At 37.0% G+C, this 25,377-nt stretch overlaps 2 protein-coding genes across 13 annotated transcripts in view; both read right to left on the bottom strand.

Annotated features, from left to right (window-relative positions):
- MAK16 (MAK16 homolog) overlaps positions 1-25,377 on the bottom strand; it is a 1,030,778-nt gene that overhangs the window by 912,580 nt on the left and 92,821 nt on the right. The window lies entirely within an intron of this gene.
- NRG1 (neuregulin 1) overlaps positions 1-25,377 on the bottom strand; it is a 1,132,381-nt gene that overhangs the window by 160,183 nt on the left and 946,821 nt on the right. For all 12 annotated transcript variants that reach the window (XM_050802453.1, XM_050802452.1, XM_050802463.1 and 9 more), the window contains 2 exons: positions 14,992-15,169; positions 5,192-5,313 (listed from right to left, as the gene is read on the bottom strand). In XM_050802453.1, the coding sequence (XP_050658410.1) occupies positions 5,192-5,313; positions 14,992-15,169 (300 nt within the window). The remainder of the gene's footprint in view (positions 1-5,191; positions 5,314-14,991; positions 15,170-25,377) is intronic.

Below are 25,377 nucleotides of genomic sequence, written 5' to 3' on the forward strand. Positions count from 1 at the left end.
GTCCCAGAAGTAATAAGCAGATTGCATAGGTTGATATATGTCTACTATATGATAAATTACTTTCTCTAATTCTGAATAAAGTACGGGTTGAAAGGCATTGGAAAAGACAGAAAACACCTACATTTCTAAAATGTAGGTTGGCAAAATGCTTGACTGTATTATTTTCTAAGTGCTTGAAAATAGTAAAAGCACGGCCATTGTTAACACTCAAACATACACTGTTTCAAGGGGAATTTCCTAATTTTTTAATCATTTCATTTCCATTTAGTCACTAATCCGGATAGATCTAAACAATGAGTTTCATTGCAGAAGACTTTTATGATCTAATTTTATTCTAATAATTATTATAGCTGTCTTAATGGGATTCAATATCGTGCCAAACAGCAAGGTCATCTGGGGAGAAAGCAAACAGCCTCCTACGAATGTCTCCCCCAACCTCCCCATCTCTCTTATAATCTTGTATCAAAATATATTCTAAACATCTTGGAACACATAAAAAGTAACTGTGTGAGAATTTAAGTAAATCACAAGGAATCCTTTGAATAGGAAAGAATTAGGATAATTAGATTGCAGCAACCTACCAGGATCGTTCATCACGGAAACCTGTATAGAAATTCTCAAACTATAGCCATGAACTTCTTGGAAATATATAGAAAAGGTGAAAAAATGAAATTAATAAAGTGACTGATAGTTCATAGAAAATATAAATTAAAATCTCAAGGGGAGTTCTACATAATGTAATAGTTTGACAGCATGTTCTTATTTTAACAACTTTTTTTTTTTTCCTAGAATCCCCAATGAAACAATAAATTCTTGGCCGGGTATGGTGGTTCACACCTGTAATCCAAGCGCTTTGGGAATCCAAAGTGGGCAGATCATTTGAGGTCAGGAGTTAGAGACCAGCATGGCCAAATGGCAAAACCTTGTCTCTACAAAAAATACGAAAATTAGCTGGGGTGTGGCGGTGGGTATCTAGAATCCCAGCTACTCAAGAGGCTGAGGCAGGAGAACTGCTTGAACCCAGGAGGTGGAGGTTGTAGTGAGCTGAGATCCTGCCACTGCACTACAGCCTGGATGACACAGCAAAACACCGTTTATTTAAAAAAAAAAAAAAAGGTGGGGGGAAGAGAGGGAAGGGAAGGGAAGGGAGGGGAAGGGAGGGGAGGGGGGGGGGAGGGGGGAGGGGAGGGAGGGGGAGGGGGGGGGAGGGAAGGGGAGAGGGGGGGAAGGGGGAGGGGAGGGGGGAGGGGAGGGGGGAGGGGGGGGGAGGGGAGGGGAGGGGAGGGGAGGGGAGGGGAGGGAAGGGAAGGGAAGGGAAGGGAAGGGAAGGGAAAGGAATTCTTGAGAATTCCACTCTCTGTCAGCCCAAGTCAATGGTAAATATCTATATTTAGGAAGACATGGTTCAGTGGTGTGGCAATTTATAACCCCAGTAGAAAGTGCCCTTTTTGTCTCTGAAAAAGTGTTTTTGTGCAACCTCTGCCCTGATTCCTAGGAAGACAGGAATGAGACAACACAAAGGCAGTACATCTAAGCCCTGGAGAGTTCAGAACCCAAATGAAGCTTCTTTGATAACCAAGCATTGAACAGAATATAGCAAATTCATAGATAGCAGTGGAAGAGGATAAGGGATCAAGATGATTACATATTTTCCTTCTGGATGCACTATAACTAGGACTCTAAGGTGCAGAGCAAAAAGGGTATCTCCTCCAAGGTACAGGAAACTGGCCTTGTCAATCATGGTGGCAAGCCACAGGCCCAGGTGAGCTGCATGCTCCATCCCCAGCGTTTGAAGAGAGGAGCTTCTGGGCCGCTATGTTTCCGGCTTCACCCTCCCTAGTTGAGGTAGCAGTGGACATATGACCACACAGCAGATAATTTGTAAGTTCTCTTGGTCTTTTAATGAATATGGAACAATCAGCTCTGCTAATAGGATTCTTGGTCTGGGGAATTTCACTGGGGAACCAACAAAACAATCATTCAATAGAGGTTAAAGCTGAAAGAATGCCTGAAAGTGCCATGAAGAATATGGCTCCGTGGGGGCAAGAAACAGGTCAAAGTCTGGAATTATAAAGAGGCAGAGTTTGAAAGTAGGAGAGGTGAGAAGATGTGGGAAAGAGTACAAAAGTTAAAAAAGTATCAGAAGCATATTAAAGTTAGAAACACCAGAGAGAAAAACCACAAACTCGCATTGCTTAAATTCCCAGAGATGCCCAGCATACAATTCCATCTCCTTGAGGCTGGGTTATAATGAAGTTCTAGTTCTTCGCCATAGAATCCCTCACTCCTTAGGCCTCATACCATTCCTTCAACTTCTGTTCTTTATAAGCAAAAGAATTTCACTTAAACATTTGCAAACATATAGTCAGATACAGAGTAAGGCTGGGCACAGCGGCTCACACCTGTAATCCCAGCACTTTGGGAGTTCAAAGTGGGTGGACTTACTGATCTCAGGGGTTCCACAGTGGGCAAAACAGCTGAACTCAGGAGTTCCAGAGTGGACAACATAGCAACACTCCATCTCAAAAAAAAAAAAAAATTTTTTTTTTTTAAATTAGCTAGGCGTGATGGCATGCACCTGTACTCCTAGCTACTCAGTGGGCTGAGGTGGGAGGATCCTTTGAGTCCAGGAGGCAGAGGTTGCAGTGAGCCAAGATCATACCACTGTACCCTAGCCTGGGTGACAGAGTGAAACCCTGTCTCAAAAAACGAAAAACAAAACACACACAAAAAACATTTCAGATACAGATGGAACTGCACTGTGGTAGAAATAAAGAAAAAAAACCCAAAACCTGGGTTCATAACTCCTTTTGCTGCTAAATATCTCTGTGATCCTGAATAAGTCTGTTTTCTATGCTAACTCTTTTATTCTTTTTTAATACAATGAAGGGGTTGGCAAAGGATGATCTATTCCTAACATTCCAAGAAGAGAATTAAAACAAGGCCAACTTGCATTGCAATTGAGATTCTTCATTCTCCTTCTTCAGAGGCTTTAATTACATAAGTCCATAGGAACCTATTTCTGAAAGAATTTTTGTTGGTTGTTTAACAATGACTCACTTAAAATATTCCATAAATTTCTCTTTATTCTTGCCAGGTAAAAAGGACTCATTATCAAAAACACTTCGAGTTTCATTTCTCTACCCTATAATTGGTCAACACTATATATTCAAGTTTGATCACTAGACCAAGACTTGAGTGAATTAATGTGGGAAAAAATGAATTAGTTGTTTTTCCTATGTAAGAAATGTAAAAAGCCATATTATCAAACTTTCAGTACCCCCAAATTAATAAAAAAGGAACTCTATGGGTTTTTGCCAGGAATAATAGAGTAAAAAATAATTCATTGCTTAATCCTGTAAATCAGAAACCATGGAATAATCAATGTAATACTTCTGTAGACACTCAGTGAGACTATGACACTAGCTTTAATTTTATTTTCCTGGGACTTTGTGGTATAGCTACACAAATGAAATCCAAGTGTCAAAAATCACAATTGAATAGCATTAACCATGAGGCGACACACTGAACCAAGCCAGTGACAAACCCAGGAGAACAAGCTTCAAACAATGGTTATAGTAGAAAGTAAAAAATAGCCCATTAAAATTAATTTTTTAATGTGTGCTTCATCCTATAGAATTCCACATGGGTTAAAGTAATATTAGCAAACTACTATTGCTTAACCTGCCCTGGTTGAAAAATAAAGTGATGCTATATTTACTCATATAAATTTTAAATGGTTTTACATTTTAAACTGTAATAAACAGGACTCCTAATGGAAACTCCTTTTCCTGCTCTCTTTTACTCTCTATGAAGGGAGATATTTAAAATGAAAGTGATAAACTTTGATTACTCTGTGATGGAACAGATCCTTGAGAAGTCCAGAGAGGATGAGGCATTAACCTGAATTTTCCCAGCCCTGTTTCTTATTTTTATCTCCCTTCTCCCTTTCTTAGTATGTTACAGAGGAATCAAGTGGCAAAAACTACATCAGCCTCCCATACAATTAACCCTTAAAATTACTTTTACTCTAACTGTGCTGACCTGGCATTTTTACTCTATCACTTTAAGAGCGCTTGCCCTTGAAATGCAGAATCTTTCTCATCTCCTACCGAGAAGCCACGCAATTAGGCTTGGTTTTATAACAGATGACAAATTTTGTAAAGGCAATAGTTAAGTGCCATAATTCAAAAAAGAAAGAAAGAAAGAGAGAAAGAGAGAAAGAAAGAGAACGAGAGAGAGAGAGAGAGAGGGAGGAGCACCAAAGACTTTAAAATAGCATTTGATTATGCTAAAAGATTTAAAGAAGCATTGCTAGGTCATCATCATCATCAGCTCCTATAGATGATTCCATCAAATCATGGAGTATTAGGCTAGTACAAAACAGAAAGCCATCAGCTGTGGTTCTTTTACTTTCCTGGAATAACTCAGAGAAGTTGTCAGAGGTAGATTGTACTTCTTACCTCTAAGTCATTCATTTGTTTAAGAAGGATTGCCTGGTACTATTCTGAAGAAAGCTGAAAATGAAGCCTCTTCATAGTAGGAAATTTATTGCCTCTAAAATGGTCCTAATTTCAAAATTAATAGGCCTAAAAAAAGTTAATGGCCTAACTTTCTACTACCTAGAGCCAGATGTAATGGGAATAAATTGCCAGAATTGAGTCAGGACTGTATTCTGCACACACACAGAATATATGCATATTATATATGTATGTGTGTATATATTATATATGTATATGTATATACATACTATGCATATATATTATATATGTACATATATAATATGCATATATTCTGTGCATGTGCATATATACATATTGTGTATATATATCCTGTATATATATATGACTGTATTCTGTTGTTCAGAGAGCCAAAGAATTGACTGCCCTCCCTGATCAACTTAAAAAAATTGCATAACCTCTATCTTTTAGCAATCCAACCTATCTCTGCCATTCATGGCCTTATTCAAATCCTTTTGTAAAAAATATATGTAGAGTTAAGGTCTATACAATCTCATGGAGTACAGAAATTTATGAAAGACATACAAGATCCTTGAAACACCTGGTTTTCTTTATTTGTTTTTAATTTGTTCACAATGAGATTTAACACACCAATCTATTATGAGTCTTACCACGTGTCTTGATTACTCTTCTTAAAGATTTAGGAACAGTATACCGTAGGTATCTCTTACCGTTTGAATCCACGATGGTGATATTGGCAGAGGCACTGTCATTTCCTAATTTGCTGATCACTTTGCACATATACTCTCCAGAATCAGCCAGTGATGCTTTGCTAATGCGAAGCTCTGACTTCCTATAAGATCAGGACCAAAGTGGTGTCAGTATATATCACAGAAATCCAGTAAATATAAATATACACTTTTTTGTGCTTTCAGAGTTCTCAAACTGCCTCTCCCCACCTTACACATATGTTAAAATACAACTTCCATTACATTGATCTGACCACATGATTTTACCTAGAGTAAAAGTAAGATGCATCCATTAAGTTATACCATGGATATCATCTTAATTTTATCACCTAAATCAGTAGTTTAAAGGAAGTCCTGTAGTTTTTCTTTGTACTCCCTTATCATCACCAATAACTGTGTTATACCTTAGATTTTTAAACCTAATTGGTAAATTTTCTTAGTTTTCTATATCCAAATGCCATCAGCCACTAGGGTTTAGGAAGAGGAAAATGTATAAAGTCATTTCCTACAAGTCTGTTAAGGACACTTACTGAAGGTTAGAATAGATAAAAAATACTGTGCGCTCTTCTTCTCAGTAGAGTAATATCAAGAATAGTGTTAATTTTGAATGAAGAGGATTTATCAATTCCAAAAGGAAGGGAATTTTTCTTTCCTTAAGATTCTCATTGCTGGGAGCATAGTACCACATGAAAGATTCTTAATACTGGAATAAATATTTGGGCAACGTTATCACACAGTTTTATAAAACTCTGAATATTACATCAACATTCACTTTTTTTTTTTTTAATATGGGCAGCATTGTGATCTGCTGTGTCTGTGTTTTACTGTTGCACATAACCTATAATTTAAACAGTCTCCGAGATATAAGAACTCAGAACAGCAGGGATGGGCTCAGAGTTTACTGAAGTCTTTCTAAAGAATTGTTCTAAAGCCTGGTGTGGTGGCATGCTCCTGGAATCCCAGCTACTTGGGAGGCTGAGGTGAGAGAATCACTTGGGCCCAGGAATTCAAGGTTGTAGTGTACCATGATCATGCCAGTGAATACTCACTGCACTCCAGACTGGGCAGCATGATGAGACCCTATCTGCAAAAAAATAACAACAATCCTTCTATGCTCTAGCCTGGTAACTGTGATTCCCTGGGCTCTTAAGGGTAAACGACAAGGGAGAAAACAAGGGAGGAAGAAATGACAGCAATCCTTCTGGTTGCAAATCTGCCACGTTATACTTTGCTAGTTTTCTGGTGAATTTTCTGATCTTGTCACACAATGTTAACTGAGTAAAACCAATTGTTCCAAATATAATTCCTACTAGTCTCCTCCAGTCTACCTGATTGAACCACCCAAAGTTCCATATGTAGGCCCCCTGATTTTCCACCTCTGTGCTTTTGCTGTGTCATTTCTTCTTCCTACAATGGGGATCCTGCATTCCTATGCATCAAAATCTCAGCTGGACCTTCCAGGGCCATGTCAGGTGCCAAATGCTTCACCAAGCCTCTCCTGGTCATGTAGCTGGAGCTGCTCTCATGTGCCTAAATTCTGACAGCCCTGAGTACGTCTCTCATGAGAGTTCCTTCAGTATGTCTCATCTCTTGACCTAGAACATACACTTTGGAGGGGGGAGTTATAATGTCAACTTCTTGCTAGTCTCATGGAGCATACATCAGGCTATGCTTTGTCCTCAGACATTATTGGATAAATGTGTTAATGAATGAAGAAAATATTTGGATGTTTGATTAAGTAAATATTAGGTTCTTGCTGAGTAAGCAGAACCTAATATTCCTATGGCTGGTTGGAGGAAAGGAAAAGGCCATAATGAGAGGGCACAGACCATCAGAGGTGGTCCAGACCAGGAACAGTGATGGTCAAACCAATATCGGGCCTGAAAAATTAACTTTGCGGCCGAGAGCAGTGGCTCATGCCTATAATCCCAGCACTTTGGGAGGTTGAGGTAGGCAGATCAGGAGGTCAGGAGTTCGAGACCAGCCTGGCCAACACAGTGAAACCCTATCTCTACTAAAAATACAAAAATTAGCCGCGTGTGGTGGCACGCATCTGTAGTCCAAGCTACACAGGAGGCTGAGGTGGGAGAATTACTTGAACTTGGGAGGCAGAGGTTGCAGTGAGCCGAGATCACACCATTGCACTCCAGCCTGAGTGACAGAGTGAGACTTGGTCTAAAAATAAAAAAAAAAAAAAGGTAACTTCGCCAGTCATGACTCAATGATGTCAACAGGTAAACCTGAGGTAACAAAGCAATGTGTTCCACATTCAAATAAATTTGGAAAATATTAGGTGAAATAAAGACAGGCTTTTCATTATCTTTATTCTCACAGGATTTCTCAGGGTCTTGAATATGCTGATGTACTGTGACTCCCTGAAAGGGGATATATTATTTATTTTCTCTCAAACTTCATTGACCATGGAATCCTTTTCATTCACAAGGTGTATCTGTTAATATTTTCTGAAAATAATGGTCCACAGAAAAAAGTTGACAAAAAGCGGACGTAATTTAACAGTTTTATCTATCTATGGAATGGGGACACCACCAAGGGCCATTTAAAGAATATTCACACATTAACCAGAGACATTATTCATAGGAAAGTTTCCCCGAAGTATATCCCTATAAGCCATAATGGGCCATTTTGATGACAAATATCTTTGCAAATAGATATGTCTTAACAATAAAATATGACAACTTTTAAAATCATCAAAATAAACCAATATTAGAATATCACCCAATGTCAGGTTGCATTAACTTTTAGGCTGAATTTTGGAGTATTCACATATCATATGATTTTTAAAATGGATTGTCAGCTATTTATCTATTTTGTTCATACATGACAAGTTTCCTTCATGATGGGTATCTTTGAAAAATAGTGCGAAAAAACTGGATGAGTACAGTAAGATTTTCCAGCCCAACATTTAGCATAGTTTACTGGAAGAATTTTCATGTATAACCATGAAACCACTAGCAATAATAGAAAAATTATGAACAATATCAGGGTGGGGCATTAATATCTTGATTTTTCAATGCCACAGAAAGAGTAAATTTCTAAAGTAAGAAAACAGTAGCTTTTCTTAAGTCCCCAAATTCTGAGATGAGATTACAACAACATCCCAAGAATGTACAACTCCAAGATTATTACAACACCCTCACGAACAGCCCTTCTTTCCTATTTATACAGATCTAGGAACAATCCTGTTTGTATGTAAGACTCCTTTCCTGACCCAACGCAATTAACATTTTAACTATTGAACTAGATGGAACTATAAGAAACATGGTAATCATATTTACAGTTAACATAATCTTAAAGGGATAAGTCTTAAAATAAAACTTCTCCTAATAGGCCTTGGCATTGTTTCCTGGAATACTATTCCTAGTAATGTAATCAAATGTTAGGCTTTAAAAGAAAGAAGATTTAAAAAAATGGTTCTATACTAAAATAAATGTTGCATTAAAAAAAAGTTAAAGAGGTCTCTTTACAACAATGCATCTCGGTAGTTTTTTGCAAATCTGTACTGTGAATTTCTAAGGCAGGTATGACATGTGGCCATGGAATCTTCTCTGTGGAGAACACCCTTGGGAATCCTAGGACAGATCATCAATGGGCCAAGACTAAGATTCAATTTGATCGAGATAAGCATCACAAGTGCATTCACGTTCGAAAATTGGTGACATAAATACAAGAGGAGATATCCCTCGACTACAATATATGCAGAAATAAGGATTTCTAATTAGCCACATGCTTTATTATTAACCCATTTTTAAAACTCTTTTCAAAAAGAAAGAAGAACAAAAAAACCTTAGGTACTCTTTAGCCAAATTAATATTAAAGCGGAGCATCAATCAAATTGGATAAAAGCCCCAATACATTCCTCATTGGCTGGATCATATCTAGAATGCTCAGTTATACTTTAGATACACTTTGGAATGATATTTGATGGGGAAAAAAAAAACCGTAATTAAAGGACGTTAGAAGAGGGTGATCAGAATTGAATAGGGCCTAGAAATCTTATCACTAGAGAGGATTATGTTAAAGAAACAGAGGTCCCACTGGCAGACAACTATGAATGAAATATAAGTAGCTATTTAAATATATTTCCTGGACGCATATGGAAAAGGAAATTATTTGGGATTGCTAAGTCTTACAGGAAAACTAAGTCTTACAGGAAAAAGGAAACATGTTTTGAATGATATTACATAGACTAACTTTTCTGAGCATTCAAAAATGTACAGGGTGTCTTGTGAAAGAGTTAGGTTTTCTCTTTGGAAAGATTCAAGTCTGGATAGCCACCTGCCAAGCACATTCTTACAAGAATATCTCTATGCAGAGAAAGATTAAATTAGATCAGTGGTTTCAACTATTTTTTACAACAAAATCCTGTTTTAAAATGAAAGCTTAAATCAGAACCTCATATTCAAAAATATCACACAGAAAGTGTTCCAGGTCAGAGGGCCTGGTAATCCTTTTTGCAATTCAATAGAAATTTAGCACTCTACAGGGACATCATTGGAAAACCACTGACCTAAAGGAGCATAAAGACCCCTCTGAATTCTAATGATACATGTAACTATGGGATTTGTCCAGCCTTGTGTCCTAGAGTAGGGACAGAATGTAGTAAGGGTGTAGAATGAGCCAAATCTTCCTTGAAAATTATATATTGCAAAAAGATTTGGCGCTTTGATAAGTATGGCTACAACAGTCTTCTTTTTCTCTTTTCTGTAAGATACCATATACTGTCTACAAGAAGGAAATTAACTTGGAAAGACTACCTGATTCCCTTATAGTCATAAATATAACTTTTTGCTCTTTAATTGATGAGTTTTCTGTGGATCTGGAGGAAGGTTGGTGTTTCCATGGATTTTTATTTTCTAAAAATATTAAATGAGTTAATTTGTGGAAAGTGTTTAAAACAGTTTTTGCAATATAGTGACTTCCTAATAAGTGTTAGCTATTATTATAGTAATTACATCCTATATTCCTGAAATATTTGGATTTTCATAACCATACATTACTTTTAGAATGAGAAAAAACAGTACAGTGTAAAAATAAATTAATGCGAAGTAATTTGAAGATAAAAAATTCTGAATATTAATTTCCTTTTCATTTTTTTAATATCAGAAAGCACACTGTGTTTTTTAGTGAGTGCTCACTTACAAGGTGAATTCAAGGTTTCATTAGCTATTACTTAGTTTAGTTTTATTTTAGCTTGATTCTTCTACCATAGTTACAGGCTAAGGAAACTTAATTACACATAGGGAAGAACTCTTCTGTTTATACAGTTTTGGTTCCCTGACCCCTAAGAAATTATACAGACAGTGTTTGTGTGTGTGTGTGTGTCCAACACTGCTTCAGATAGTGTAAAACTGATCATCGTGAAAAGGACAAAGAAGTGAAAGAGGAAATTATGATTTTTTTTTTTAAAGTATAGAGACAGGGTCTTGCTTTGTTTCCCAGGCTGGTCTTAAACTCCTGCACTCAAGAGATCCTCAATAGCTGGGACGGTAGGTATACACCACTGTGCTTGGCTAAAAGAGGGGCTTCTTAAACAACAGAACCAGTCACTGTACCACGTGCCTCACATAAACCATATAGAATGCCACTGAGTCCCATTTTCTACATGAGAACATTGAGATTTCATTATATATAAAGTTCAAGTGATCTAATAGAGTTGCTAAGCTAAGATGAGAAAAAAATGCACATAAACTTTTTCCATTATAAAGTCAAAAAAGGCAACCATTAAAAATAGAAGAAATAATTTGTAATACTTTTTCAATGTGAATAAAACAATGAGAGCCAATTTTAAACAAAATTAAAATAGTAAAAGCTGAGGCAAAATTAAGGGTATCCAAAAGTGTGTGAAACATACAAATAATAGAAAGTCAGCCTTTGATAAAGCTAAGAAAGAATAGGTATTTAAATGAGGTCAATCTGACAGTCCTCACATATGAATCTGTCACACGCCAAGCTTTTTAACCAGTTTTCTTGATTGAAATCATCCACCAGTCAAAGAAAACAAGAACAAAGAGATAAGCAGACATATAACACGAGGGCAGTTTCCATTTCTTTTAATTGGCCCCACACGTGGGTTAGCGAAAGAAAACAAAGGCTCAGATAGGAATTCAAAAATCATACGAAGAACACATAGGAATGTAGTTTTTAGTAGGACCATGAGCAAAAGAAGGGTAAAGATTTTACAAAATAATAGAAGTTGCATATTGCTGTGAAATTGTTGCATTAAACACCAAGGGATTAAAAGGATATTTTGGCTGCTGCTATGCACAATCTAGATTATAAAAAATGTGAAAAAGAAGTCAAGACTAAGGATTGGAAAAGAGTCAATGTATTTAAATAAAGAGAATCCCAGAAAAATCTTACACTTCAAACTAAACTTCACCTCTGCTTGGTTGATCATAGCCTAAGAAAAAGTTTAAGTCAAAATAACCAACTAACCACTGCAGAATACTAATAGTCTGAATATCTTAGTAATTAAAACTCATTAATAGTAATATATAAATGAATCTGTAAAATAAGAATCTTTTAATTAAAGCCATTATCCTAAGCATGCCAGAGCCCTATGTTCTGACTTCTGACTTTATGTAGCAAAATCACAAATATCTTCTGGAAAAACACAAGAGTTAGAGTCAAGTTTAACAATTCATTACCACTATGATCTACAGGAAGAAACTTAGCTTCCTTCATTTTCAGGATATTAATGTTTTAAATGGGTATAACAATAATTATATTCATTCTACTTATATTTACAGGATAAATTGAAATAATAGAACACCTTGCAAATGTTAATTAAATTTAGATTCAGCTGGATCCTTTAATCTTAAAAAAACCTGACAATGCTTTTTTTAATAAAAAGACGCAATTTTAGATGGCAAAATACCCAATTCTAAAAATTGAAAAGCTGATTATCAAATAGCTGTCCACTCTATACAAAGTATGTCTTTTTAGATCAAATATGTTAACTGTTTTGCTGCAAATGATTTATAGTTGCATCACTTCAATACATTTTTCACCATTTAATTCTTTCCAGCAAGACTATTGTTTAAAAGAAGTAATTTCTGACTATTGCCCTTTCTGGTATTATGGGATTTTATTAATATGTAGACAGTGCTCTTAGCTGTCTGGACCTATGAAGCCAATATGAAAATGCTTTTCTGAATACTAATGATACTTTTATATGTCATCGAAGCCATGTAACAAATTACTTCTTTAAGTATACATGTACCTTTTCTAAAGCCTATTCATTCTAGTCAGTTCACTTTTTTAAAGAATTCATTTTCTCATCTTATCTACCGAAATTTCATTTGCTTCTCTCCAGGTAGCATCAGATTGAATATTTGCAGTGTGAGATGCTTTCTTCTAGATGAACTTCTCCTCCCTCTCTTCCTCCTCCCCTGCTCTAGCAGTGTTGTAACACATGATTTCCAGAATTCCCATGTTTTATATAAGACTGAACTAGATAATCTCTATACAGTCTTATGACCCCCGCCCCTGGGTACAGAGATTATAATACCCTATACCTCTTTAATTTCTCCACAGTCCTACCATAAAACCTTTCATGGCACTTAAATATTACTGGTATCCTTTGACAGCCACGTAGAAATAAATGAGACATTACCCTGCATGCAGAGATAACTTCATTTCTTACTAACTTGTTGGATGAAAAGCAAACACCAAAATCGATTCCATCCAAAATCTAGGAGTATTTTTGTCCTGTTAAACTTCTTTATAAGAATCATACTTATCTTTTCAATTCATTCATTGTATTTCCTACTCCCCTCATGCACATATGCTGTTAAATATGAAGGTTCTCCAGTTTTAAGAAAGGAACCCAAGAAACAGATTTGTACCAAATCTATTTAATCTATATAGCAAAATCACAAGTATCTGTTGAAAAGGCATGAGACTTAGAGTCAGACCTATTTCAAATCTAAGTTGAACCATTCATTACCACTATGATCTATAGGAAGAAACTTAACTTCCTTCTTTCTCAGTATATTACATTTTTTAATGGGTATAACAATAATGAACTCAGTTCTCATTGAGTCTCTTACTAGTTATATGACTTGAGGCAAAGCAGAACACTTTTTTGATGCTCAATTTCCTAATCTGCAAAGTAAGATAGTTGCCATGTGCTGTTGAACTGCTACATATTGGAATAATGTAAAAAAATAAGTAATATTAGGTATAAAAATGCCATGTCTCTTTACAATATTACATTTTGTATCTTTGAAGTACCACCTGCTGCAGAAAGTGATACAATACACTTTATTATTCTTCCAAAGCAACAGATCTATCTGACATGATCAATAACTAGAGTCAACATGTAGTTAATAAAGTAAGTATATAGCTTATAAAACCACAGAAACTAGAAACAAAAACCTAATTACAGTCATCAGAGCAAACAAACACTTTGATAAGATTAAATTTAATTCTCACTGTAATCACTTTGCTCATGAATGTGTAACAACTTTCTGGCTAATGTCCTATAAAATCAAAGTACAGGAGAATGTTCTGTTGCTTCTGTTACCATACTTGGGGGTTCACTGTGACATGTGAGTGCAGAAAATGTCATCTTTGAGTTTGGAACCACCATTATACATGTCACATTGATTAAAAGACTCTTTAGAAGCAGAAATCCAACTGACTTATCTCTTCTCTGATTTCAAAATGTAGTTTGATATTAGAAGAAATGATTCTTAAGTAAGGAAGTAAATAAGAATGAAGAGTGTAGGTATGATAACAGAGCATCATTTTAGAGTAGATCCAGAATGCATCCACCAAGATGTTACAGGAATCACATTAAACCCTGTCAAATATGGACCCCCTCAGGGAGAGTAGGAACATTTAAAATTCTTGCTACTTAAGATTACCTGATTTTAAAATCTGCTAGAGTGACAATGTGCTTTATCAGCAGTGTCAGTTAAAAATTCTTATTAGATATAATTATATCATTAACCCCATGTTAAAAAATAGTCTGAATTCAACTGGTTACATTCCAATTCTTTCTATAAATCTAAGTATTTACTGAGCTTTATAATGAAGTTGTGATTTTAGCTGTGTAAGGCACTGGTACTCTACATTATTATATGCATTTGTCTTATTTTAAAGAAATTGGTTTTTTTTTTTTTTTTTTTTTTTTTTTTTTTTTTTTTTTTTGAGATGGAGTCTTGCTCTGTTGCCCAGGTTGGAGTGCAGTGGCATGCTCTTGGCTCACTGCAACATCTGCCTCCCGGGTTCAAGTGATTCTCCTGCCTCAGCCTCCCAAGTAGCTGGGATTACAGGCACCCACCACGCCCGGCTACTTTTTGTGTTTTTCGTAGAGACGGGGTTTCACCATGTTGGCCAGGCTGGTCTCCAACTCCTGACCTCAGGTGATCTGCCCTCCTCGGCCTCCCAAAGTGTTGGGATTGGAGGCATGAGCCACTGTGCCTGGCCAAGAAATTGAATTTTAGGATCTATTACTATGATAGCATCTGCCACTAATGCACTCTTCCTTCTTCCCTTCCATCTCTTCTTACTTCCTATAGCTCTTTCTCCATCCATCCTTTCTTTTCTTTATCAACAAGTTGTAAGAACCAGAAACTCTGAATTCTTGCCTGTGTGATAAGATGATTTTTTGTCATTATATAATGAAACAGCTTTTCACTTATTATCTATCGTGTTTCTGATAGTAAGCTCACTTATTAGGGCCTAAATAACGTTTATATGTTATATTACTTTATTGCTGGGGCAGTCTCTACTATTTTATGGATTATACTTACCCTGGCTTTTTTTGTATCTTGATGTTTTGTGGTTTGTTTTTTCGATTCAATTCATTCCCATTCTTGAACCACTTGAATCTGAGAGAGGAGTATTCAGAACTGGTTTCACATCGAAGGACTAGTTTGGAACCTGCAGCCGACTCCTGGCTTTTCATCTCTTTCAATCGGGGAGGCAAGGCTAAAATAAGAGAAGGAAAAAACAATTCTGATCACCAGGCAATCTTTCAAAGAGAAACATTTAATTTTGAGTTAGCCTGATCAAGGCACCATTCCAAAGGTTTTATTAACAGAGAGAAAAACAATCTCAAAATGGATGAGTGAAAATGGATCTCATCTTGGAGAAAAATAAAATGCCCAAATAAAATATACTCAGAAGAAAAGAGAACCTAGATTAGAAAATTATTCCTTAAAAAAAGTCTAGATAGTTACTTATTCAAGCTTATATTCTCTGATGCCATTAAGAATCCTGAACATTGGTAATTTCAAATAACCAAAAGCCTGTGTTAAAGGAGCATATGTAGGCCGGGCGCGATGGCTCACACCTGTAATCCCCCAACTTCGGGAGGCTGAGACAGGAGGATCACTTGAGCTCAGAGGTTGGAGACCAGTTTGGGCAAGTGGTGAAACCCCATCTCTATGAAAATACAAAAATTAGCGCGGCATGTGGCATGTACCTGTAGTCCCAGCTACCTGGGAGGCTGAGGTGGGAGGACCACCTGAGCCCAGGAAGTCAATGCTGCAGTGAGCTATGATCCCACCACTGCACTTCAGCCTGAGCAATGGAGTAAGATTCTGTTTCAAAAAAAAAAATTTTTTTTAAATAAAAATAAAAGGAGAATATGTAACCGGGCCATTATTTTTAAAGCGTGTTCACATCCCAAATCACAGTGTATCACAGTTCTGTGAATAGGCACAGGAAGCATCACATCCATTTTTAAAATCGGGAAGTTTAATTTCAGAGATAAGTAAGTGGCTGACTTTATCCATGGTTACAAAGTTTGTGGGTACTCAGAGCTAGGGCTCATTTCACTATCCTGTCATCAGAGAGGACCAAAGAACACAGAAAACCCATCAATCTTAACAATGGCCCCTTTCTTCAAGACAGAAGTTCTCTGATGCTACCACTCTTTGACTGGACCTACACAGTTGCTATCCCAAACACAATGAATGGACCATTCCAGATGACCACGACTCACATCAAATTCTCTCTTTGATCGGATTTAGTGCATGTAAATAGTCTCAACAGAGACTGTGAGTACTTAAATTATGCATTAACTTGGAGAATACATTAAACACCTACATACCATTCTTATTTTAAGCAAGACAGCTTAAAAATATCTACTGAAATACTTACAGATAAAATGTTATAATATCTGAGATTTGCTTCAAGATAATACGGTGGTGGGGAATGGATAGGCATAAAGTTGAAAAACAATTACCAAGAACCCGATAACTGTGGAAGCGGGTAATACGGACATGTGGTGGTGTGTTATGCAATTCCATATAGTATGTCTAATTCTGTTTATCACAGCCATTTGTTAAAAGCATAGATGAATAAATTTTCCTCTGCACACATAATTTCACTTAATAAGTATCAAACATCACAGAACCCGAGAATTCAACAACTCTCAGTTTCCTCAGAGTCTCAGAAAAGCCAGCTAAAAAATCTACTTCTGCTCCAGTTCAGGAATGTTAAACAGGAACTCCCAGAAAACAAACCCAGGCAAATGAGTCTGCACCTCCCTGATTCAGTACCTACTTATTCACTGGGTAAGGGGCTCAAGACTCCAAGGACAGTAATCAGGGTCACCTAACCATGAACAGGAAATGGAGTACCTTTCCTACTCAGAGAACTCTATTTGTTTTTCTATGATTCTGCCCTTGCCAAGTAAATCCAAAAAATGTCAAGAATGAACACATGAAGTTTCCAATAAATTTCAGAAAAAAATCATCTGAACACTGTGATTTCTTAGCAGTGCCCCTACAGTTACATATCCCCCTTTTTATTTATTTGGTGGCTGGGAGATGAGATAGAGAAGCAGGCATTTAATGTAGCGGAAACACTGACAAATTAGAAAACTTATTTTAGCTGTTCTTAGCCCCTGATACCTGATGATTTTGTCTGGTTCTTTTTTTTTTTTTTTTTTTTTTTTTTTTTTTGACAGCTTGAAAATATTTTTTTCTGAAAAGCTTTCATAGAAGTCTTTTTAAAATGTGGTTCATGAATCTCTGTTTTGCAGGTTTTTAAAAACAGACTAAATTCTCATGTATCCGAAATAGTGTCTACATATTTCTGTTAACTCCTTAAGATCATTTTTAACTTTGTGATCCTGGTGATGGGATTGATTGATTGATTGATTGATTGATTGATTGAGACAGGGTCTTGCTCGGTTGCACAGGCTGGAGTGTAGTGGCATGATCATGGCTCACTGCAACCTCTACCTATTGGGCTCAAGTAACCCTTCCACCTCAGCCTCCTGAGTAACTGGAACCAGAAGTGCATGCCACTATGACTGGCTGATTGTTGTATTTTTTGTAGAGACAGAGTTTTGCCATGTTAGCCAGGCTGTTCTCCACATCCTGGGCTCAAACAATTCGCCTGCCTTGGCCTCCCAGAATGTTGGGATTACAGGTGTGAGCCAAAGGCCTGGTGAAGGGTTTTAAAGAAACAAATCTGCTGGTGCTAAATGACACCAAAAAAACTGGTTTACATATATTAAGAAAAATACGTTGCCTCATTAATTTATGTATAAACTGAAATAACTAGTTTGAATTCTTCACCCCTCTTAATTTTACATTGAACTTGGGAACACACCAGAACTTCTAAGGTTTATTCCCTTGCCTCTAAGTTATTGCAGCACTATTCACAATAGCAAAGACTTGGAATCAACCCAAATGTCCATCAGTGACAGATTGGATTAAGAAAATGTGGCACATATACACCATGGAATACTATGCAGCCATAAAAAAGGATGAGTTTGAGTCCTTTGTAGGGACTTGGATGCAGCTGGAATCCATCATTCTTAGCAAACTATCACAAGAACAGAAAACCAAACACCGCATGTTCTCACTCATAGGTGGGAACTGAACAATGAGATCACTCGGACTCAGGAAGGGGAACATCACACACCGGGGCCTATCATGGGGAGGGGGGAGGGGGGAGGGATTGCATTGGGAGTTATACCTGATGTAAATGACGAGTTGATGGGTGCAGCACAGCAACATGGCACAAGTATACATATGTAACAAACCTGCACGTTATGCACATGTACCCTACAACTTAAAGTATAATAATAATAAATAAATTAAAAAAAAAAAAAAAAAAAAAAAAAAAGCAAGATGCCTTATACATGAATTTTCTTGTCTCTGCTGCCCCTGAGACAGCAAGACCAATGCCCCTCTCTTCCTCTTCCTTCTCAGCCTACTCAACATGAAGATGACAAGGATGAAGACCTTTATAATGATCCACTTTCACCTGGTGAATAGTAAATATATTTTCTCTTCCTTGTAATATTTTCTTCATGTTATTGTATTATAAGAATACCATATATAACACATATAAGATAAAAATATTTATTAATCAACTGTTTGTGTTATCGATAAGACTTCCAGTCAACAGTAGGCTATTAGTAAAGTTGGCAGGGGTCAAAAGTTATACTTAAATTTTTGACCACACAGGGGATTGGCACCCCTAACGCCTGCATTGTCTGAGTGTCAACCATACTTCAGATACCTTCTCTTTAAGGACCATGTTCCCCACTTACCACTCCATATATTTGCTTATCAATATAGTCTGAACATAAATCTATGGAGACTTTGTTTTCTTCCACTTTGATAAACATTTTATCACAAAATCAGTTTGTCTCTCTTTCCCTCTTTTCTCTCATTCCCTCTTTTCTTTTCTCTCTTTAGCTCATCTCTCCTTCCTCTTCACCTTCTGTTTTCATTAGTTTATTTCTTATTTCTGTATTAGGTGTCTTGATTTCAAACATGAGCAAACAATACGACAAATTCAAAATGATAGATATTCTACAAAACACCTGAAATAGGCTTTAAAATCAATGTCATAAATAACAAAAAAGACTGTGAATGTGATCTAGATGAAAGGAGACTAAAGAGACATGGCAAGACAATGCAATGTGGAGCTACTGATTGGATCCTGCTCCAAGGGAAAAAGAGCTACATAGGATATTATTGGGACTACTGGGGAAATCTGAATAAAAATATTGTATCAAAGTTAAATTTCTCAAGTGGGAGCACTGCATTGCGGTTACGCAAAGGAATCTCCTTGTTCTTAGACAATATCTGCTTAAGCATTTAGGGGTGAAATGTCATGATGTCTTCAACTAAACTTTAGACGGTTTAGCAAATAGAAATACATTTATACATATACACACTAACACATACATAGAGGAAAATAAAACCGGCAGCCTTGGTCTGTCTCTGATTTTTTGCCTTTCTCATCTGATCTTTCTGCCATTAGATAAAAGACCTAGGCTTCATTAAGTACGCACGTGTGTGTGTGTCTGTGTGTGTGTGTGTGTGTCTGTGTGCATTACTCTGTTCTTTTTTCAACTTTTATTTTAGATGCAGGGGGTACATGCACAGATTTCTGTATGGGTAAATTGAGTGTTGCAGGGGTTTGCTGCATAGATGACTTTGTTGCCCAAGTAACAAGCATAGTACTCAACTGGTAGTTTTTCAGTCGTCACGTTCCTCTCACTCTACACTCTCAAGGAGGTTCTGGTGTCTATGGTTTGCTTCTTTATGTTCATGTCATTAAGTATTTTTAAAGTCTTGGTTAATTTGCAGTTATGAAAGAAATTCTCGTAATTATTAGAGTTAATAATTTATAAGTTAAATTTAATAATGAATCATTTAAATTCATTTAAATCATTTAAATTCTGCCGGCAGTATTGCACTGAAATGTTCATATGGTTCATCCTCACAATTGTGACTTCAAGGGCTCCAACCCCACTAGGTCTTTTGATGGAAGGAAACCAATTGTTCATTGGGCAGGTCAACATTTCTCCTTTCCTTTGGGGTCCATACGCAGAGTGGTACATCCCTTGTCTTACGAGATGATCTACAATGCAATGAGGCAGAGACCTTCAGATCCAAGGTCCTTCTTAGCTAAAATATCCCCTCCTAAGCTGACCCTGATGTACGAACATTTCTCGATGTTTGGGGTTCAAGGATACCTCTAGTGACCAGCCTGAATTTCTCTCTCTTGCACATAGTTCCAAATCCATCAGATGTGGAAAAGCTCGTGGCTACTCTAACTTTGCATCCCTAGAAGTCCAGGTGTAATAATGTGCCTGCTGCGTCCTTCTGGGGTAACTTCTATGACATGAGGATATCCAGCTTTTCAGAAAACAGTTCTCTTAAGTTGATAACTCAAAATCCTCCATAGCGTAAGTGAAGAAACACATCTGGGTACTACCAACAGATTGCATCTTTGACCTATGGGTGTCCTGCTGTCAGTGGTACCTTCTAGACAAGGACTACACAAAGTTTCTCACTCACTCAAGGTAGAACCCAAATTCAAGTATCAAGGACACAGGGCAATAATTTTAAACCTTTTTTTATCTTTGCGGATATTATTTGAAACTTTTTGTCTTCCAGGACTATTGGAATAACCCTGAATATTTCACAGATTCTTATAAAAATGCAAACTAATATTTGAGTCCATGTGGTTTGTATGATTTTTTTCATCCTTCCATAGTAAGTCAATTTTCAACAGAGTAAATTTTCTTTTGTCATAGATTATATAAATAGCTATCTGTTAATAGAATTCATTTTCATGTTTCTCAGGCATATGCTTTACTCACATGAAACAATCTCATTTATTTCACTGAAATAAAACCTATTCACCAAGTATCTTCCAATGCCTAGTAATAACTTTATAAGGCCAATGGTAGTTCCTAAATTTGGGGTCAATTCTTGTTAACTGAGTACTCGAATTTTAAAAGTGCAAAAAATTTTTTACTTGTCTTGCAAGTCTTATCCATGCATAAAAGATCTGTTAATAAAAAATTGGCTGAAGGCAAGCTCAAGGCTAAGTTAATGCTTCAAATGCAGGAGGTGTTCCAAGAATCTTAAGTGTGATTTAATTGTATTTGGTCTACCGCAGTTCATAATTTTGCTTTCTATGTGTTTCTAGAGGGGTGGTAGTTCCACACCCTGAAACAATTTAATAACATAGCAAGTTTTAAGCAGTCTGTGCCTAAATCTATTTCAAACTTGCTTGACATTAATATAAACATATCCACACCCTTAGAAATGCATCAACAGAGGCAGACAGTCAAGTGCAAAGAACAGCCTTTTAAAACAGACATGCAAATGCCATCAGACCAATGCCACACATTTCACAGGCATTTCTTTTGAATACTTCTTTTTACAGGCTTTAAGTATTTTCAAAGATTTTAAAAGATCACAAATATACTCTTCTGACTCTAACTCAAAACATGCAGGTATACGAGGTATACTTTCAAAGTCTACTTTTGTGATCTGCTTTTCCTATTTGCTATGTCACACGATTTAGGAAAAAAACTTGTGGTAATCCAAAAATACTTATATTTCATATTCTGACCACCACAAAAACTCAATGCGACATGTTCATTTATTCCAATAATTTAATGGGTGAATAAATACTTGTGGTAAGGGCAAAATAAATTTCCAAAAAAAAAAAAAAACCCTCATTCATCTAAGCAATCCTCTTGTTTTAATCATCTACTGTGCCCTTATTTTTCAAATATTATCCATGCAGCTATATCAAATATTGTACTGTATTGTTAAGAACAGGAAACGAATTTTAGCATGTGTATGCTGCAGAGATAATGCTGATGGCATGTGACACTAGATAAGTTGTTATTTCTGGTCTCTGGAGGATCTGACAATGCAAAGCTAGCTCCTATCTTTACTCTCCACGTTTGTGCAGCTAATCTGAACAGCCTCAACACATTGAACAAATTACACAGGAAATCTGCAAAATATTATCAAGTAACAGTGAGCTTTCAGCTATGATCCCAGTGAAGTCTTCCCTGCATAAATGTGTAAAAAGCCCACCATCACACATGTGCAGATCCCACAGTGACAACCGGTGACTGACAATTATGTTAGCTGATGAAAGCCACACGAACATCATTAATCAATCCTCTATGCAGGCTGTCCTTTTGTTAATAGTCATGTTAGAAGTAGATAAATTACTATGGAGAGTCTCCAAAACTCCCCCGATCATATTTCTCCCTCCTTGGACTAACTCACAAAGTTGATTACGGTCCTGCAACAGAGTGGATAAACTTTGTGCTCTTCCATCTGGTCTTCTCTTCTGAGCTGCACTCACAAATTTGGCTATAAAAGGGAAAGTTTGTCTTATCAGATGAAAATGTGTAAATATAGCTGTGTAAAAGGCAGCACATTCTAGTGGTGATGGTATTGTGGAATGCACCTAGGTTTTAATGCCCTGCTGCTGATGCAGTGGGTGATGTTGAGTTATATCCCGAATCGCCCAACAAGACCATTATTTGTTGCCACCTGTGGTGATGTTGTGCTCACCCTGCCCTGTGTTCTAGATGAATCAGGCTTCAGACGGAATATTCTTGATTCAAGTCGCTTAAATAGAGTTCCCTGTGAGCTGAAATGGAGTTGCGATTTGTCCCTGCTTATTGAGGAACGAGGATGGTACCTTCATTTGAAATAAAAGTTGCCATAAAATTCAGTATTTTGTTATAAAATATTCTCAAGCTGACTCTGTCTACCACTGGCAGCAAACTAAATCCAACCAGCAAACACGCTGGGAATAGGCTTCAAAGTAGGACTAAGATGGCTGGACTCTGGAAACTCCATTCTAGCAGTTCCATGTTCAACTTCTTACATAATACAATGATGTGTATATGAACTACTGAATAATTTATTTGCAAGCATGCTGAATGACGTCACATCACATGCATAGAATGTGTCATTATACAACATAAAAGAATAAAATTGGGGGCACCATTGCAGCATTTTACTTCTAACACTCATCACAGTGGTGCCACTATGCCAGAGCTGGCTTCCTACTAGTGCTTCATTTTGATTTCCCAAACATATTGGTTTCCTTTGGTGGGGGATTTTACATGCGGATGTCCTCCAAGTTTCACTTCTCACAATTAACTGCTACAAAATGACTGAAACAGTATTCTTTAAGATATTTGATTTGAGGGTATGAGCCACAACTAGCCCAGTTAAATAGTATGCATATGCTAAGGCCATCGAAGATGATTAATCATATTCTACATCTGAAAACCATACTCAACTGACTGCATTTAAAAAATACACGTAGAGGGCTGGGCGCCGGTGGCTCACGCCTGCAATCCCAGCACTTTGGGAGGCCAAGGCAGATGGATCACATGAGATCAGGAGTTCAAGGCCAGCCTGACCAACATGGTAAAACCCCATCTCTACTAAGAACACAAAAATTAGCCAGGCATTGTGACACATATCTGTAATCCCAGTTACTAGGCAGGTAGAGGCATGAAAATCACTCGAACTAGGGAGGCAGAGATTGCAGTGGGCAGTCCACTGCACTCCAGCCTGGGTGACAGGGTGAGAGTCCATCTCAAGAAACAAAACAAACAAGCAAAAAACACATGTACAAACACAGGGCCATTCAAGGAATTTATCCCTACCAAATCAAACAAGGGTAGGCGAGTTACTAGCAGGGGGTCACAGTCCCTATTTGGAGGATCAGGCTATTGCATGACTGTGTATGTGTCCATTTTGATTGATACTATACCTAAACATCAAAATTACTAAATTTATTGAATGGAAGATACACAGGATCTCAGGCTCTCCTAACCCAAAGTAGGACTTCAAGTGTCTGCTGAAAGGATGAGGAAGAATCTGGAAGACACCAACAAAGAAGAAACCCAGGTACAAAATGATTCCAGAGGCCCCATCTATCTTCTCTATGACTTTTTATTACTATGAATCGTGAGGCCCTGTGACATTGTTTGTGTTCTGTATGCCACTGGGCTAGGACTCTTATGCTGCTCTGCTGTCAGACACTAACAAAAATGACATGTAAATCTAATGGGAAACTTGTCAAGTAGGTTGAATTATCTTTACTTTGAAGTTTTCATGTTCTGTATTTCTCTTATCTGGTCATCACTGTTGGAGGACTCTCAAACTGGACCCCGCCTCAGCTGAGACCCTGGTCATTTCCTTGCTAGCTCATTTATTTCACCTGATTTCAGAGTCTAGCCAGATGGTCAGATGGTTCTTGTATTATTGCAAGAAGAGTGCATACATTTTCACATTACCTTCTCTGCTTTAATTTTTTTTTCTTTTGGAGGCAGAGTCTCACTCTGTCACCCAGGCTAGAATGCAGTGGTGTGATGTTATCATAGATTACTGCAGCCTTGGAATCCTAAGCTCAAGCTCAAGTGATCCTCCTGCCTTAGCTTTTCATATATCTGGGACCAGAGGCACAGGCACACACCACCATGCTGGGTTTGTTTTGTTTTGTTTGGTTTGGTTTGGTATACGGAGATTCACTATGTTGCTCAGGCTGGTCTCAAACACCTAGCTTCAAGCAATCTTCTTGCTTCAACCTCCCAAAATGCTGGGATTATAAGTGTCAGCCACCATGCCTTCTATGCCCTCAAGTCAAAGTTGCTCTTCTCCATTGACTGACCAGAGTCTACAGGATGCTTAACTGTTAATGTGCCTTGTTGTTACTACATATTCCCAAAATTACCATTTGGTCAAATCTCCTTTCATCTGCAACAGTTCTGGTATGTATTTCATGAAAGATACATAATGATTATTTCCACTTACAGGTGAGGAGACGGAAATTGATAGGGGAACTTAATGTTGTAAGTCTAACAAGCTGTAGAACCAACACTTAAACCTAGGACTGTTTATCATACCTAGTTTTCCTACAAAGTTTGAAGTGGAGGTAGAAAACGGAGAGAAGGACAGGAGATTAAAAATCTGGGAAAGATTACTCCATTTCATAGCCACTACGGTAAATTTTTTTGTTCTTATGAGCTATATAAATCAAATCATCTCTCCCCATTTGTGAGAAATTTACAATACTGTAAAACTCTACAAGGGAAAATGAATGCAGGTTTATTAGGTAAGATAATTTTTCACCCTGATAATTGAAATTAGTTATTTATTGAAATTAGCAATCTCCCTTTTCTATATAGTTCCTTGCCCTGTACTTCCCAGTTAGGGGCTAAAGATAAAAAACTTAAAACAACTATAATATATTTTCAAAGCCTATGAGATGAAGTTAAATAAAGTCCCTTTTATTTATAGTACATCTATATACAATATATATAGTAGTATGTAGTATATATATATGTTTTATATATATAGTACTTTCAACCATAAATGCCT

The sequence above is a fragment of the Macaca thibetana genome, chromosome 8 (assembly GCF_024542745.1).
Source record: "Macaca thibetana thibetana isolate TM-01 chromosome 8, ASM2454274v1, whole genome shotgun sequence".
NCBI lineage: Eukaryota > Metazoa > Chordata > Mammalia > Primates > Cercopithecidae > Macaca > Macaca thibetana.